The sequence below is a fragment of the Bacillus rossius genome, chromosome 3 (assembly GCF_032445375.1).
Source record: "Bacillus rossius redtenbacheri isolate Brsri chromosome 3, Brsri_v3, whole genome shotgun sequence".
Classification (NCBI taxonomy): domain Eukaryota; kingdom Metazoa; phylum Arthropoda; class Insecta; order Phasmatodea; family Bacillidae; genus Bacillus; species Bacillus rossius.
Genome location: NC_086332.1, coordinates 7,183,278 through 7,201,703, shown reverse-complemented (window position 1 = coordinate 7,201,703; position 18,426 = coordinate 7,183,278). Strand labels below are relative to the sequence as shown.

The 18,426-nt window shown below is 42.1% G+C and overlaps 1 protein-coding gene across 1 annotated transcript in view; it reads left to right on the top strand.

The window, feature by feature from the left end:
• The first annotated feature begins 8,186 nt into the window (after positions 1-8,186).
• Positions 8,187-18,426, top strand: part of LOC134530150 (lipid scramblase CLPTM1L) — a 28,191-nt gene continuing 17,951 nt past the window's right edge. Inside the window, exons 1-7 of the mRNA XM_063364774.1 lie at positions 8,187-8,476; positions 9,423-9,523; positions 9,600-9,804; positions 10,373-10,515; positions 12,504-12,647; positions 14,214-14,355; positions 15,157-15,345. Coding sequence (XP_063220844.1) covers positions 8,321-8,476; positions 9,423-9,523; positions 9,600-9,804; positions 10,373-10,515; positions 12,504-12,647; positions 14,214-14,355; positions 15,157-15,345 — 1,080 coding nt within the window. The 5' untranslated portion in view covers positions 8,187-8,320. The remainder of the gene's footprint in view (positions 8,477-9,422; positions 9,524-9,599; positions 9,805-10,372; positions 10,516-12,503; positions 12,648-14,213; positions 14,356-15,156; positions 15,346-18,426) is intronic.

The window sequence follows — 18,426 nt, the reverse complement described above, 5'->3', positions numbered from 1 at the left end:
GGTTCCATGCGCTGCTAGTAACAAAAACTGTCTTGAAAATGGAAAGAAAATCGTGCCAATTTTTCAGCCATGGCAATTTTACGCACAAGACAAAGCAGGTTTATCGGACTTTGGCGCTAAAAGGGTTAAGTTACCTGCTTCTTAAAATTACTCTCCTCATGGTTTGGAAAGATTTTTACTTTGATTATAATAATGTGACTAAACTGTAAATACCTGGGTGTTTCAATTCACTGTTTAACCCACAGATACGTGTACAAACCAAACACTTTGTTCAGTCCCTTGCACACATGATTGAAGAAACCTATGAACCACAGCTATAAGAAGTACTCCAATACCTATACACCGCTCTGAACATTGAAACAAGAGTAAAAGTTACCATTGTGAGAAGAAAAAAACTACAAGAAACTGTTTTAAATATTTGTTTGTGCACATTTTGAAAATAAGTCATTTTCATCATTCTTCGTATTCAGCCAGTTTTGAATGCCTTGTTCAGGGATGATGCTATAGGATTTTGTTCGACTGAACACTAATATTATTTTTTTCATGGGAAATGATCCTTAATTTACTTTTCACATACTTCCTAATTTTTTTCAAAATTAATATTATTATATCTCCAGACTTCTGCTTTCACTTTAAAAAAAAAAATAAGCAAACTATTCATAACAAAACCTTTTTCTCCATATGCATGTACAACAATTAAGCGTAGACCTGTCTTGATGGATTTTGCAATGCCAATTTCTGTATTAAACTAGACAAAAAAATTGCACTGTGTAGTATGAACCTGATTTTGTTATGCAAAATCATGCACACATTCAAAAAGCACCATCTCCAAGCACTTACACCTGGCTTATCAAACAAAATCTCTTATCTTTGGGTTAACATTTTTTCCAGAATAATCCTAGCAACAAATTTCTTATGTTCATTTTAAATCCCAGTCTTCTTTCAAAGCTTTATTTAACTTTATAATGTTCGGACGAATTCTTTAAGACAAAAAAAAATAAGCATATTTCTCAGTCAACGTCAATTGCTTTCTTCAGCTCTGTTTTTTTACCTAATGGGTGTCAAAAAGTCAAACAGGTTTTGCTTTTCCTTTTCCTTTATGTGTCAGAATTTGTTTGCCGATGTTGGAACACCTGCTGCAGCTCTGAAAGTTTCACAAAAATTGTATGTCATACTTCACTGAATTGTGTCGCAGCGTTTTAAACTATATTTCCTGTGCTTTGTCCCGCAGAGTTTTATCTGATTTAATATGCAATTTAAATTCTGGCATAGATTCCACAGATTGGAATCTTGTAACTGTGAGCACGCTTGAATGTCAGCCAGGAGACAGTTGCTGCTCAACTAACCCCCTCCCCACCCTGAGGCACTCTTCACGTGACCACTTGGTGACTGTATCTGAACCAGTTCTTTTGCCTCGTCACGCTACAGTAGAGCTGTAGCAAACCGTATGTATTCGTTACTGAGTAACGGGTGCGACGTCTATATACGAGTAACGAAACGTTACACACGGCTGCATTTCGTTACTCGCATGTTTCGTATGTTTCACCGTTTCACGTATGCGCGTGCATAATCGATGAATTTACGTTACAAAAAACGATGTTTGTTTATTAAGTAAAGTATAATTTTGAAATTCGTCATCCAAGTTTTTTTACTGTTTATTAAAGGTATTGTGTGTGTAGACAAAGCTTGAGATTGGAACAGAAACAACGTAAGAAAGTTTTTTTTACAAATTAGAAATATGTATGTTTTTGTTTTTTATTATCGCGAATTTTCAGTTTTTTTATTATTATCTTAAAAGAGATAATATAATAAGGTCGCTGAAATGAGATTTAATTGTTTCTTGGTTAACAAAAACTGTTACCTAATTATTAAATATTGTTAATTGTATATATTCTATTTATTATTATTTACGCGACGTCATATTGTACGCGTACGCAATACGACTCGATTCGTTGCATGTTATGCGGTATCACAAGTAACGAATAATGATACGATAGTAACGAGTACTGATTGTTATAGTAACGCAAACATACGGGTACGCTTTTTTTCGTTACTTTTACACCTCTACGCTACAGTTCCCGAGGTTTGTCAAGCCGTGGCACATTGGTCCTCAGGTTTTGGCCAATAGCCACGAGTTCCTCGCTGATGTGTTAATGACTTCAGTTGGAAAAAATTGAAGGCTAAAGAGATCTTGATCCAGTGCCCCAACCCCCTTCCCGCGCTCAAAACCTATAGCTGGAACCGTTCAGAATTTAATGTGGAAACAAACATATTTTAATGAAAAACCATAGGTAATACAAATGTTTTAATAGTACAGTTTCGCAACATATTTTAATGAAAAACCATAATACAAATATTTTAATAGTAGTTTAGTATTTGAAAGTAGCATGCAGATTCTCATCTCAGTTATGGCACAATGCATGCATAACCAATTTAAGGATATTACATCTAGATGCATATTTGCTGTGACAGCTTTAACAATAACTAGCAAAAATGTATGTTTTATAAAACTTGGAAACCTTAAATAGTAATTACAAAATGCTAAATATAAGCATAAAAAAAATTATTGGACTCTCTTTATATTCAAAATAATATCCAATGCCTTTGCTTCCTTAAACCAACAACTAACTAACTCCCAGCTTAACGACACACATTTGCCAGATTTAATAATGGCATCAATGCCGCTGAAGGTGCCACGCACCGTCCGTCTGTCACGTGGGCCACCTTGCACCGACGCCGCCTGCCGCGTGCGCCGCTGAAGGTGCCACGCCCTGTCCGTCTGTCACGTGGGTCACCTTGAACGCGATAGCCCCGTGTGCTGCCGCGCCCACCGCGAAAGGTGCCACGCCCCTTCCACCTGTCATGAGGGCCACCTTGGATGCGACGACGCCGTTTGCTGCCGCGCCAGCCACGAAAGGTGCCACGCCCCGTCCGTCTGTCACGTGGGCCACCTTGCACGCGACGCCACCTGCCGCGTGCGCCGCTGAAGGTGCCACGCCCCTTCCACCTGTCACGCGGGCCTCCTTGGATGCGACGCCGCCGCCTGCTGCCGCGCTCGTCGCTGAAGGTGCCACGCCCCTTCCACCTGTCACGCGGGCCTCCTTGGACATGATGCCGCCTGCTGCCACGCACCGCGAAAGGTGCCACGCCCCTTCCACCTGTCACGCGGGCCACCTTGGACGCGACGCTATCGCCGCCGCCCACCTCGGCCGGCCCCATGGCGACACGAGGGCGCCGGACACAGCAGGTCAGTTCTCCAGTGCCACGGTCCGGTGTATCACGTCCATGTGAGTAAATGAGAGGCGTTGACGGACATAACGGCCTCGCCGGAGGGGGGGGGGGTCATTTGACGTCGACCCAAGTGTCTCCTCGGCTCCTTCAGGCCGTTATGCCTCGTCAACGTCCTTTCTTGTTTCCCCAGTGCAACCATTAGTGCAGTGCATCGGCCAGGGACGCACCCGCGTGCGCCCTAGCATGCCAGTGGCTTCTTTTGTGCAATAATAATTCTGTGTTTGTATATTTTCTCAAATAGTCACGGGCCTCAACGAGTATGTAAATATTGTAATCGTAATTTATTAATTCTCTAAGTTTGCTTGTGATTCATGTTTCGTTTAACTGTGTAAATATTCTGTGTTTCCTCAAGTGTGCTAGTATGTAATTGCAGCCTGGCGCGGCGCGGGGTGGGATCTCTCCCACGCCGGCCAATTTCTCCTCCCCTCCCCGCAGCCAGCGAGCTCCGGCCCGCTGGCGTGCGGGGAGAGTCAGTCGTGTTCAGGGCTCGAACGAGGACAGTCGTGTACGCCGCTCAGCGCTGCTCGCGAAGTGCGTACCCGGAGCTCGTGGCCAGTCTTTCGTTTCCAGTTCACGGGTTGTCGCGGCAGTCAAGCTGCTTCCGCGAGTCATTCGCCGCCTTACTGAATTTATAGTCGTCGAGTGACGATACCAGCCGAGAGTTCTAGAACGTGGACGTGTAATTACGGGACTCAGTACTTCCATCGTCTTACGAAACGTTACGTAACGGGACGCGCACGTACTGCGCTTCTTCACGGTGTAACCTTAAACGGGGTCAGTATTACGTATAAAAATTCCCAATCCGTGTCAGGACGTCTTAACAGGCAGTACGGTTTTACGGGAGTCCGGGTCGCCGCGGGAAGGGTGCTTGTTCCGCGACGGTTCCGCCAGGCTGCGGCAGGCTATAAAACGTCAATAAATGAGGCTCGTGAAATAGTCAATGCCGAATTGTTCTTGGAACAGTTTACCACTATTCCACTCCACCTAACTCCTCCCTCCAGGTCCCGCAGTTCCCGGTCCCGGCCACGTTGGCCTGGACCCACACCTTACCGACGAGAGCAGTAATGGCATAACTGGACAGTCACGCAAGCAGGGAACCGGGGGCCTCAAGCCGAGGGACGTCATTTGGCGCACAACTAGTGTGGCCGTAAGCATACGCAAACGCACGCAAGCGCACGCAAGTGCACGCAAGCGCGCAGGTGCAGGACAGGACGAGCAGGTGGCAGACCCACGTGCCGCCCGAGGCTAGGCACTGGGTCATGAGCTACCTGCATGACCACTTCCTGGCGGGACACCCGGGTGCGGAGCAGATGCTGCGTGAGGTCAGACGGACGTTCCACTGGCCTGGCGACGCGGCAGAAGTGAGTCGCTACGTGCGGGCCTGCCTGCGTTGCCAGGAGCGGAAGTCCAGGCGACCCGACGGCAAGGAGCAACAGGTACCACGTCGGCCCCGGGATCCCTTCCACACTGTGGCGGTGGATATTAAGGGGCCGTATCCTCGCACGTCCCGTGGTCGGCGTTTGATTGTTGTGGTCATGGACGTCTTCACCCGCTGGGCGGAGGCGTTCGCAGTACCAAACGTGAAGGCCGAGACCGTGATTGCCCTGCTCGAGCGCGAGTTCTTCCCGCGATACGGGTACCCCGCGGTCCTGCTGACGGACAACGGGGTGCAGTTTACGGGGAGAATCTGGCGAATGTCCTGCGCGGGATGGGGGGTGGAGCATCACACGACGCCCACCTACCATCCGTGCGCGAATGCGACCGAAAGGCGGAATCAGGACATTAAAACTCAGCTGCGCATCCGGTTGGACGAGGACCACACCAAGTGGGACCTGCACCTGCCGACGCTGCTGTTTTGCCTGCACCGTCGGACGAACACGGTCACGGGCCATTCCTCCGCTGAACGGGTGCAGGGCCGAAACCTCGCCCTGCCCGGGGAAGCGCACACACCCCCCGACTCGCACGACATGACCGCGGACGATCTGCGCGAAGGTAGCTGACGTCGCCAAGCTGACTACCTGGCCCGACGCACGCCGCAGACGCACCAGCCCCCAGGACGATTGGAGCCTGGCCAGCAGGTGTTTGTCAAGTGTCATCACCTGTCGTCTGGCGAGAGGGGTTTTTGCGCCAGTCTGGTTCTAAGTGGTCAGGACCGCAGGAGGTAATGGACAGACTGGGGACCACCTCGTACCTCGTGCGTCGCGCCGACGGACGGACGACTAAAGTACACAGAGACGACATCCGACTGATAGACGATCCGCACGACGAGTACGACCACGACGACAGCGGACCAGTGGTTGGTGACGGAGCCGATGATGACGTCACCGAGGGTGTACTGGCCGACCTCGGTGACCCCGTGGTGACACCACCGGAGCTGGACCTGGGACTTCGACGGGGACACGCCCACCCTAGGTCACAGCGGGTGACCCCAATAGACGTAAAGAAACTTAAGTGCACAAAACCCCGGGGGCTCAAACCATAAAACAATTAAGGGAAAAGTCATTAGGACAAAATTACTAATTCCCAGACATTAAACAAGTGTGTCTTAGCCACTCTGTGCGAGCACCGCAAGCACGGAGCAGACAACGAACCCTTATTAATATTTACTGCGGCCACTGGCCCTAATTAAAGTGTCCATGACAATGATCGATCGGATTAGGAGAAATCCCACTAATACAGTTCACAGGGAGAAAATATGTTAATAAATTTACAGTCGCCAACTTGATGCCACAATTCAAATAATAAAGTACTCTAAAACAATTGTTAAGCCTGACGCCATCCCTGCTGCCTGTCTTGAAATTATGCTAATTAGAATGTTAGAAAGGAAATTTAGTCTCAAGGGCGGGGTTCTTTGCCTCGTGGTTGCAGGCAGGGGCTTGTCGACAAAGGGCCCCCCGGGCTGTTATGGCCTCCCAGGATGCCGTATTAGTAAAATACACACATGACTTTGATTATTTTATTACAGCAACACACGTTACAGAACTTCTAGTCGCACAAGGCACTTTCACGCGTCTGGCCGTATCGTCGTCAACCTTCACTCCGCCCACACGGCCCTCGAACGGCGGAACTGATTAACGTCTCACAATACTCCGAAGACTACTCCAGCGAGGGGTGCAGGCTAACCTGAGTTATGGTGACGGCGGGTCGTGATGCGGCAAGACTGGTGCCTGTTGCGTGATAGTCCGTAAAACACTTAATACGTGAATATGCTAATGACTGCGCGAGTTTACAAATAACACTGGATTATACTTAGGTGTAATGATGGCGGCACACACTAATCTTAACACGGCAATTAACACTAAAGTCATTATGAGCGCATCCCGGGCTCGAAATGGATTCAGCTCCTTTACTCCTGATGGTTACGTGACGCGAGACTGGTTCTCGCAGTGGCGTGTGCCACGTTTAAGCTGGGAACGGGCGCGTTGGGGCCCAACGTGGTCTGTCGTTCGCGTCTGTTGCACGTCCCAGGGATTGATGCGTTCGTAAATTGAGTTACGCGTTTGTCGCAATGCCGCCCTGCGTGGGCAAAGTACTAACTCTCCATGGGGAGATCTTATGGCGTGAAGCGCAGGCACCACGGCGGGCTGCCTTGAAACACAACAATTACATAGTACGTTAAAAGACCCGTAGTCGGGTCGCACACTTTAACTAAGGACCGCACGACATTTCGTACGGCCGATTAGGGCCAACCGGGGAGCTGGAGAGAGATGATTCAGAAATAATTACCTATTGAAGTTTTACGTGGAAACTGGCCCGAAAGTTGTATGCTCCCCGTGCGCGGGGCTGCCGGCCCTGGCGAGTGCTGGATGACTACTGACGACTCTCCCTGGCATCCGGGCCAGGGAGGGGAGGAAAACCCGCAAGAAAACGACGAAGCACGGGAAGACGATGCCGGCCAATTTTTGTGAACGGAAATATTTTACACAACCATTAATTAATTAAAAACAATTCTTATACTTATTAAAAGTTTTAGTTTCTGTTTGATAATTGAATTACATGTGCACTAGATACCTGATGCGCATTGCCACACCCGGCCGGGCGCTTTGAGCATTTAGCTGGCCGTGACTGACGTCACGCCGTTCGAGGCGCTGTACTATGACACACGCGCGGGCGTGTTCGTAGCACTGACACTGGCACTGGCTCAGGAGTTGAGGACACATAACGGCCTATGCTCTCAGAGGGAGCACCGACGGAGGCGTCAAATGTTTATATGCGAAACTTACAAACTATGCATTCAACAAGTTACAATTCTCCTAATTATATTTTTTGTGTGGAAAATAAATGGCTGATGGCTTGAAAGTGTGGTCATAAATTTTAATGTAAATATTTATTTAAAAATATATAGGTAAAAAATGGTGAGTGTTTCTTCCTATAACTACTATATTTATTACTATAGGCTATTTTGCCAATAGGACACACTATTGGCAGTGTGATTTAAATTAGGAAATTGAAAGGAGAATCAAGGCAAACAACACAGTTATTGTTTTGGACACGTGCTGGTTGCTTGGAGGTTTCTTTCCACCAGTAGGTTATAGTACCGGCAGTTTGAGGACGGGACTTTAATTCTGCAGGCGATACGACGTCAAAATAAGATAATGAGTGGGCATATTCCACTATTTAAGTCGGCTACTGCTTTGGCAATACTGGGCTTCCAGCCCTGCCATGATTTAATTTCATACAAACCAGTTTTATTAACAATTCATTTTTTATTAAATATTATTATACTTTTTCAAAGCAGTTTTACCTTGAGCTGAATCTTAATTCGCAATTAAATTTTCTAAGTCCTGATTTTGTGCGAATATAAAGCAAAAATTTCCATGTCGTTTTCTTTGTCAAAATTAAAGTTTCTAACTTAATCTGACTTTAGTTTAAACTTTTTATTTCTTGTTGTTTCCTGGGAGCAAAAGATTCGGCGAGCAAAACAAACTTGTTGACTATTGACATCATCCCGGTGTTGTGACATTGAATTTTAGTTTAGCAAAAATTCTGAGTAATTTTTGGGAAGTAATTTTTCTGAAATATTTTCATAATGAGATGGCCCTCTGTATCAATGTTATTATCTGGTATATTCGTCTCTTATATTCTTTATTCTATATGGACTTTAGCACAATTATTTATTCCACCATCGTGCAAAGGAGGCCACCAGTGCATAAAATCATTTCTCCATTCTTACCCAAAATTTCAGGTTAGTGAAAAATGCAAGTTTTTATTAAATATTTTCATTTACAAATTGTAAGTGGTGTTCACTCTTGGCAACATCGATTAGCGACACTAATGATGGATTTTTGGTGTTTCTGAAGAATTTTAATGTATAAAAAAATTCTTCATGTGTATGAAGACAGTAGAAATATATCTACTTCACTGTAGTAGGCGCTCACCTTTTTTTTTAAAAAAAAAAAAGCTATCCCGAATATAATGTTGCGTACTACTCGGCTCAATAAAAATTGCTATTAAGTATTTTTACTGTGGCTAACCTAACCGAGTATTCACACTACATTACAGTATTAAAAATGGAGATTACAATACCTAACCTAACCAATTGTTTACATATTTTAAGGCCAGTCGCTAGTTGAACCTGCAGGATGACGCAGTGAAGCAGTTACTGTGTGCATGGAGAGCGAAAGTTAAGGTGGCAGTTCTATCGCCGCTGTGTGTGTGTGTGATGTATATTGGATTGTTACTAAATTCAGAAAAACTCATTCGATCATCTCGATGATGAAATGGTTGCAACATTATGTAATGATAAGCTTCCAAAAAGCTGTTATTTAAATAAAGGTAAGAGCCACAGAGAATTAAGCCTTCGACGATTTTTCTAATGTAAATTATACGATCTATTATCGTGTAACACGTAAACAGTTTTCCGGATTGCATTGGTTTAATCAGGGAGTCAATAGATGCTGTAGGGTGCAATGCGTCAATGCCTATTAGAATAAATGAAAAACTCAATATATGTATTGTTAATGTTAGATATTGATTAATTTTCTTAGTAAATTAGTTTTGCTGAACAAAAAGAAAGAATTATTATTTTTTTTTGCTGTACAACAGCCAATATTGATTGATGTTATTTTTTTACACACTTATTTTAAATGTGCCTTTCAGTTTTGAAGCTATACTTGCTGTGTTTTCCCCAGCTGCTGGTGTACTCTTCGCTGAAAGTTAATCCGTCTGTGGACAAGGATGTGACGCTCATTCTGGACGAGATGGACTTTGATTACAACTCGCCGCTGGAGAGGTGAGTGTCACGGCCGACCGGAGGACGGCGGTGCCGTGCCGTGCCGGGCCGTGCTGATGGCGCGGTGGGTTCCCAGGACCCTGTCCCTGGAGCTGCCCGCGGAGACGAGGCGGAACGGCACCCTCTTCATGCACCTGTTCCTGCAGGCCAAGCGCCTGTACCACTGGGAGTTCTGGGAGCTGCTGCAGGAGCCCACCACGGCCTACCTGCGGGTCAAGCTGACCCAGCTCCGCGTCCCGGAGGCTGCCACCTTCCAGTTGCTCGGCTCCGCGGCGCCTCAGGTGGACCTGCCCCACACTTATTTTACTGTTACAACTGCCATGATCAGCTTCTTGTATTCTAACCATTGTCTACCTCTGCAGTTCTCATGAAGGTAACAAACTCTGGTTACCTTAAAATATGTTAAAGTGGTCTGCTTCTTCTGTTTAACACTGCTACAAATTTGTGTCGTTGCTGGCACATGCGATTGTAGCAACATTGTCGTATGCACGATACCTATGTTTTCTTGTAAGAACGTTGTTGAAACCAGTGCTTAGTTAGGGTCTCATGACACGGAAGTTGAAACAATTTGCATTATATGCCAGTTTCTGCAAATTAGGAACCAAATTAATTACGTAGTGTACATGTAATGTATAACTTCTTAGCAGTGAAATCATTGGTGAAAATAATATTGTTTCACTTGACTAACCTTGGTTATTAGAGCTGTGGTCAATATATTTAAATTAATGAGTTAGTTTCGTGAAGCAAACAAAGCATGGGCTGATGCGTGGCTGAAATGGTGAGAGAGACTAGGTTGCCGTGCGTGCCACCTTAGAGGAAGTGTGTGTGTGTGTGTGTGTTTATTTTCAGGATGGGAACTTGGCAACAAGCAAATCCAGGAAATTGTCTGCGCCAGTGTCTCACATCAAGTCGAGGGTGACGTTCAACGTAATGACGGACGACATTGTCCTACCGCAGTATGGTTTGCCCCCAGAGCTGATCCGGCTGATCATGTGCGTGCTCTTGATAGGAATTTAATGACTACTCTTAAATACATTGTGTTAACATCTAGTTTATCAGAATTGCCAGCAGTAGTGATGCTGATGTGCCTCTGATACCTTCATGATAGAAGGCGTATTCAAATGGTATAGTTGTCTAACACTTTACTAAACACTTAAGTTTGGCTTGTGATGCTGGTAACTATCACTATCCTGTGCCTATAACTTATGTGGGATGTACGTGAACACTTGTGAACCAGACTGCTAGGTAGGGTCACGGCATGTGAAGCATTGTAAGTTGATTGGTCGATAAAAACTGCATGCTGTGCAGAGCGGTGTCTTACCGCAGTTTGGATGTGTTCTTCAGCTGTTTGCTCTGGCAGGTGTCATGTCTCTGCACCAGTTGGGTCTTTTTTTTTTTTTTGTTCTTTCTAGGGTAAAGATTACATGTATGGTTAATTGTGATAAAACCGCAAATCATGTATATTCACCATATATCATCGAAATGCAAGTTAATAATAGATAATTTAACACAAAACTTTAACTAAAAATGTGAAATAAATCAGCAATTTGTCAAAATCTTAACTGAAATTACAACAATTCTATTTTTTATCATGGTAAATACATTGAATGCAATTTATTTAGCATTAATTTTTTACAAAAATGTATGAACTAAATGGATTGGAAAAAAAATTATTTTACATTGTTTGATCTTGCATCTCATATTATTTTTACATTAACGATGTTGGCACATTTTTCAACCACACAAAAATTGCTTATTTATATTTAGTTTTCTAAATGTTTCTATTATAGACATTATTATGTTGTTACTAATGATTTTATTGCGTAAGAGAATCATGAATTAGTCAAAATGAGACTATTTTAGTGAAATAAGTACATAATATAAGCAATGTTTAAGTTTCATGTTTTTTTAATAATCGATAAAATTAAAAGCAATAACACCAAAATATCCTGTTTTAAAAACTAAACTAACCTAAAAATTAAACCATAATATCTTCTCCTCATTATTGGTATAAAGACAAACAGAACAAAAGAATACAAGTTGTAGGTATTGGTTGTAGTTAATACTCTTTGTTTTTGTTTTGGTTGTGCAGTATGTCTGTGTCATGTTAGGACATAGAACGTTTTGTTTGTTACAGTAGTTTTCTCTGTCAAATTTTCATCATGAATTTTGAATTAGAATTGGAAATTGAGCAGAATAAATAACACCTCCAGCTACTTGTGTGTTCAAAAGACATATTGGTGAATCAGAGTAGACACTCTTTGTTGATTTGTGGGTTGTAGGCAGCTCGTGCAGTGATTGGTTCATTAAATTGTGTAAAAAAGAGTTGGAGCGAGGAGATTCAGTAGAAAGCCACTTGACTTGCATTGTGGAGAACTGGTTCAAATCCCCGGCTGGCAATCCTGATGTCAATTCTCACTGGTTTACCAAAATCAATTTGGCCGATTGCTGGGATGGTTCCTTGCTGTAGGCCACTGCAGATTTGTAGTTCACAGTTCGTATGCCTGAACCTTAATTGATTTGCCATTTGGTATATCCTGATTTTAAATTGAATTTTAGGGTTTTGGATATTTATTAGTAGTACATCTCAATCAACTAAGGCCTAAAGTAGGTTGAATTACATTCATTGAAGATCACTTTAGGCGTGTGTTTTTCCAGTTTTTGGTACCTCTGAGTAATCCAGATTAAAAACAATTGTTAAGTGACTTCACGTAAGCACAGTACTCGTGTGCAGAACTGTTTGAAGAATATCGAGTAAGTTTCTCAAGGAACTTTAAAGAGATGTATTTCAAAAGAAAAAAAAAAATATGTTGTGTAAACATTGTACGTAAATGCAGAAAAGTCATGCAATGTTCAGGAATTTACGAATTTTAATGGTGTATAGAAAGAAGGTAGGTTTGACTGTAATCTGAGTGGAACATACCTATGTTAAGTTGTGAAAATATTGCATCTTCATAATTCCTTGGTGGCATTTTTCAAGGTTAACGAGAAGTAGACAGTACCTGCCGCTTGTGCAGTACGATTTCCTGAACAACAGGTTGAGAGACCTGGTGGAAATAAAGGAGAATGTGTCTCATGTTCCATTCACTCTCGTTTACTCGCCAGTCACCTTCGGGAAGCTCAGGTATGTGTCACGATGGAATTTCTTGTAATGGCATGTAAAGCAATGTGAAGTCACACTATGCTTCATTCTTCCTTCTGTTCAATTAGCGTGTATCAATCCTCCGTGTATGCCTTTTGCAGTGGTTTTAATTTTTTTATGTGTATAATTCTAAGATCCATTTTAAAATGCATCTTTTGATATGGACCTAATACTGCACCTATCACAACTTTATATTTACGAACTGTGGAAGGAAAGAATGAAAAGAAAGACATCTATTAAAAAAAAATGTGCTTTCGTTCAGTGCACTTATGTAGTTCCATTTAAATTTTCACTTTGTATTAGAATAATGAGGTGCCTAGATGTTAATTATATCCATAGTACTTTTCATGCTTGCCAGTTGCAGATAAAACTTAGTACATATTGCAGCACCAGCAGCACTATTAGGTATATTTAGAAGAAATACTACCTATTGGAGCCGTTACTGTGGTGTGACTTCTGAAAATTTTTAAATAGTTTTTCATTGCAGGGTCCATAGACCCCAAAACTATTGACAGTACATACACACACACACACACACGCGCACACCCACCCACGCACGCACGGACATACCACTTTTTTCTGGACACAAATCACTTCCAAACTGATACCTTAAATATAGTAATGGAAAATCTCGGTCGAGTTCGTTAATGGGCCTAATCCCACCAAAGGGGTAGAACTGAAGAAGTTTTTTTTGAAAAACAGAAAAATTGCTTTAACTCCTGTAATATGACAAATTTTGCATCCATCTGAACGTATTATAACTTGTAGGAGTAATACCAAAAACTTTTATCCAAATATGTTTTGGATATGACCAATCATAACAAGGTTCAGAGGCTTGAAAAATTCAAAACTCCCTTAGTAGGAACACAATAAAGTGCGTCCAATTTGTTTTTAAATCTTTTAATTTTTAGCTAAAAATTTTGTTTGAAACTATTTTTTGACAGTACAAACCATTACTGCAAGGGATTGAGAAAAAAACAGTTGGAAATAAAAAAAAAATATTTCCATACAGTGTATGCTATTTAATTAATTCTGATTTATCGTTACCACTTAAAATATTATTTACAATTTTTGTCTGAAATAATTTTCTATATGACAAACCATTACTGCAAGGGGTGAGAAAGATGAAAAAAAATCATAACTTGGTTAGTATGCATTTTATCGAATACATTTGAAAATATTTTAAACCATCTTAATATTTTCTTAAACCTTAGTCCAAAGAAAATTTTTATACAACTACGTATTAGTGCAAAGGATGAAAAATAATGTTTGAAGGTCAAAAAAATTCATAACTACCTTAGTAGGTGTAATATGAAATAAATTCTAAGCTATTCAATGCTGGATGCATTCAGTTAAAAACATTCAAAACATTTTCGTTGCAAGGAATATGAGGAAATGGTTTATCAGTCAGTTCTTAAATTGTTCCACAAGTTTGTGGAAGTTTCCAGAACGTTTCCAGAAGAAATAGATTCTTTAAAAATGTACCTACGCCTGTAGGCGGTGCAGAAAAGGGTGTTTTCCAGCGCTGTGCTTGCGATTGGCCGGCAGACTCATGCAGCACGTGCGCACAGCACTGAAGTCGCTGCAGGAGTTTGGCTTTACCGAGAAGGACGTGGACGAGGTGAAGGGCATCTTCGCCGACACCAACCTCTACCTGCTCTGCATCACCATCTTCGTGTCGGCCATTCACGTGAGTCCGCACAGTTTCAGCTCGCTGTGACAGGTCTTCGCAAGATGCTTTGTTAGTTTCCTGCTGTTTTTCGTTATTCTTGGAACTAAAAATCAGTTACATGGCAGATTAAAATTTATTTTAACATTAAAACCAGTAATGGATCAAATTTTATTTTAATTTAATTAAAATCAAAACGAGTGCTTAGAATCTACCCCTTGAATCTGATCTAGGCCTCAAAAATGGAAGATATAAATTATCTACAAGAAATATAGATGTGATATTAACAATGGTATTTAAATATTTATATTTACCTTTTAAATGTTTGTTTTACAAAGTAAGTTTTCCTAATCAATACATATTATTATTTTATTTGCATAATTTTATATTAAAAGTACTAAATGTATTGGGGAATGGTAATAGGACTTCAGAGATATCATAGTTGGATTTGTGAATTTACTAAACTTCTATTTCCTTTGAATCTTTTTCCTCGAATATAAAATGTTTCCTATATTATTGAGGAGAAGGCATGTAAAGATTCGACTGGCCCATTCCTGTTTATAACCATTTTGCTTGTTTTTTGCACTTTGTAGTCACATCTGAGCAAGACAAAATGTAATATATATATTTTTTCCTTTGAAATTGTATACAAGAAATGACACAGCACATCGTTTTAAGTAACATTGTACCGGAATGTTTTAAGCCAGACTTATTTTACGTGTGTATTCTGGATGTCGTTACTGACCGGTCAGCTGTAAAAACCGAACTCTCAGCGGCGGATGCAACGTGTAACCCCCGTTACGTGGGACTGGTGCCATGCAGCTGCTGTTCGACTTCCTGGCGTTCAAGAACGACGTGAGCTTCTGGCGCAACACGCAGAACCTGGCGGGGCTGTCTAGCCGCACGGTCGCGTGGCGGGCGTTCAGCCAGAGCGTGGTGTTCCTGTACCTGCTGGACGAGAGCACCTCCTTGCTGGTGCTGGTCCCCACCGGGGTGGGCATGCTCATAGAGGTCAGTCCCGCCTCCCGTCGCCAAGCCTCCTGATCTTTGGGACCGTGAAAAAAATTAATGTCATATTACCGTATTTAATCGCATAATGTCCGCACATTTCTTTTCAAATACTTGAAATGGAATTCTTAAAAATCCGCATGAGTTCCGCACCAGACAAAGCAACCTTGGCCAACCCTGAAAGGCACAGTAACGGGATGGAAATCGGGCCGAGGGGAAGGGTGCCGATTTTACGAAGCAGCAATTTTACTAAATGCAATCCGCTGAACCGTGAGCATACGTAAAATCGGGGTACTAGTAAACTAATTATGAGAGGACAATTTTTTTTACTCTACATAATACGTGTAAAATTTTGAGGAAAAAATTTTTTTTTCTGACTTAACCTCATAATGTCCGCACCCCATTTTTTTTTTGTAAAAAATGTAGCCAAATTACTGCGGACATTATGGGAGTAAATACGGTAAGTTAAAATATCAAAAAATAGTTGTTAAAATAAAAAATATATATATTAGGAAATTGCAAAGTGTGACTGAAATGGTTAACATTAAAAAAAATAATTGCTGAAAGTGTGTATGCAACACTTATAATTATGTAAGTAACGAATAACTACTTAAATACTTAATATGGAGGAATGCTATAGATATCAAAGTTTGGTCTCATATGCAATGTTATATGTTATTTAATCTTTTTGTCGTGTATACATATTATTTAAATGACTATTCCATTAAATTCATCACAGCAGTTTGTATGAATTTGTTTGTATTTGCAAATTATAATTGTTTTAATAATCTTAATTAGTAGAGTAAAATAACGTAGAATGATAACAGTTCCGTAAAAAATTCTTATCAAATTTTATTTACTTTTATATATTTAATACTAGGACTTTATAACCAAATAATAAAAAAGATATTAAATCTTCCAAAAATCATAAACTTTTGGTGCGTGCGGTTGGCGTGCAGTTGGCAAGCCTCGCGATCGCGGCTCACGTGCCAGCAGCCACCAAGTTATTACAATATCCTCGTTCTAGAGATGAGAGTTATTGAATAGCATAGTTCCTGAGTGACGTACCCTCAGTCAACTCAATGAATTAAAAAAAAATGTTTTTTTTTTTCCCCTTTGTTATGAAAACTGGTTAACATTGCACTAAAACAAAATAAAAATGTGTGCGTGTACCTATGTATGTGTGATAGAAGTTATGCTTGGCATAATAATAAAAAAAAACTTTAATTTACATGCAAATAATAAATAGAAATAAAATAATAAAAGGACTGGAGTGATGTTATGAAAATGGTTGGTAAAGTATAAATTTAAATAATTTTAAAAAAAATTAAATAAATGCTCAGTATTCAATATTGTAATACAGCAGTATTACAGAGTCCTGATACCTTGCATATTTGGTTTGTTTACGTTTTAAATCACCGTCGCCTGGCGACAAAACGTCATAAGGTGCTGTTCGAGCACATACATCAACATTCGAACCGACGCCATGATGATGCGTAACTGTCCGTTTAGTCCACAGATTGCAGCACTGTCCCAAGGTCCAACGTGTGGTGCAAGAAGGCACCAAGTCGCACAATTAAAAAAAGTACACAGCAACCCTCAACATTCCGCCCACCGAAAATAAGTATTTTCATAATCACCAGGTAAACATATAAACAAAAAAAACTACTCCACTCTACGGCATCCCTAACAAGAATGTGAACTAGCCAAGAACTAGTTCGGTTAGTTCATGGGCAATGGGCAAACTTTAGCCACTGGTCTTACTAATGTCCCATGAGGAGTCTTCAGTGTGACAACACGCACTATCCCATCTTGGCCTGGATGGAGAGCTGTGACTCTCGCAGTCTTCCATCTAAGTGGAGGAAGATTGGGTTCTTGGACCAAAACCAGCTGGTCTAGTTGTACGTTAGGTGTTGGGGTGGTCCATTTAGCACGTTGTTGAAGTGTGTGGAGGTACTCCACACTCCACCGTTTCCACATTGTCTGTTGCAAGCGGGTAACAAGTTGCCATCTGTCCAACTTATTTAGGGAAAGATTCATCAAATCGTGGTCTGGCACAGCAGTCATTGGCTCGCCAACCAGAAAATGACCTGGAGTGAGTACATCATACTCTTCAGGGTCTGTTGATAGCGCACACAGTGGCCGAGAGTTCATCACCGCTGATATTTGTGCTAGCAGAGTGAAAAATTCCTCTAGGGTAAGAAGCAGGTTTCCCACTACTCGCTTCATGTGTTGTTTTGCTATTTTAACAGCCGCCTCCCAGAGGCCCCCAAAGTGAGGGCTTGCGGGGGGGTTGAAGTGCCATTTGATACCTCGTTGAGCTGCTTCACCCAGGATGTGCTGTCGAGGCTCGCCTGACCACAGAGTCTTGTATAGTTCCTTCAAGTAGTTACTGACACCCACAAAGTTTGTACCATTGTCAGAGTAGATTTCCGTGGGAGTTCCTCGGAGTGAGACAAACCGTTTCAAGGCTGCTAAGAATGCGTCTGCAGAAAGATCAGTCACCATTTCAAGATGTACTGCCTTAGTGGCCATACAGACAAACAAACACATGTAGGTCTTATACGTCACTCTTCTTCGTGTTCTGACTGGGGTAGTGAGAAATGGTCCTGCAAAATCAACTCCTACAGAGCGAAACGCTCTGACTTGAGTAAGTCTTGCGACTGGTAGTGCGCCCATGAGTGGTTTCAATGCCGTAGCTTTCACCTTGAAACAATTCATACACTTGTGAAGCAGCTTGCGAACTAGACTTCTTCCAGAGACTATCCAGTATTGACGCCGTGTCAGACACAAAGTCGTCTGTGGGCCCGCATGGAGGTGGCCAACATGAAAGTGAATCACAATTAACTCTGAAAGTTTGCTTTGTGCCGGTAACAGAATAGGATGCTTCGTCCTCTCAGGAATAGAGGCATGTTGTAACCTGCCGCCCACCCTGACGACTCCCTGTAAGTCAATGAAGGGTGCCAATGCCTGAATATTCTTGCTACATGGTTCCCCTTTCTTGATGGCAGTGATGGCATCCTTAAAGAAATATAATTGGGTCATTTGGCATTTGGATCAGGTAAGTTAAAGCAGCCTCCCTTT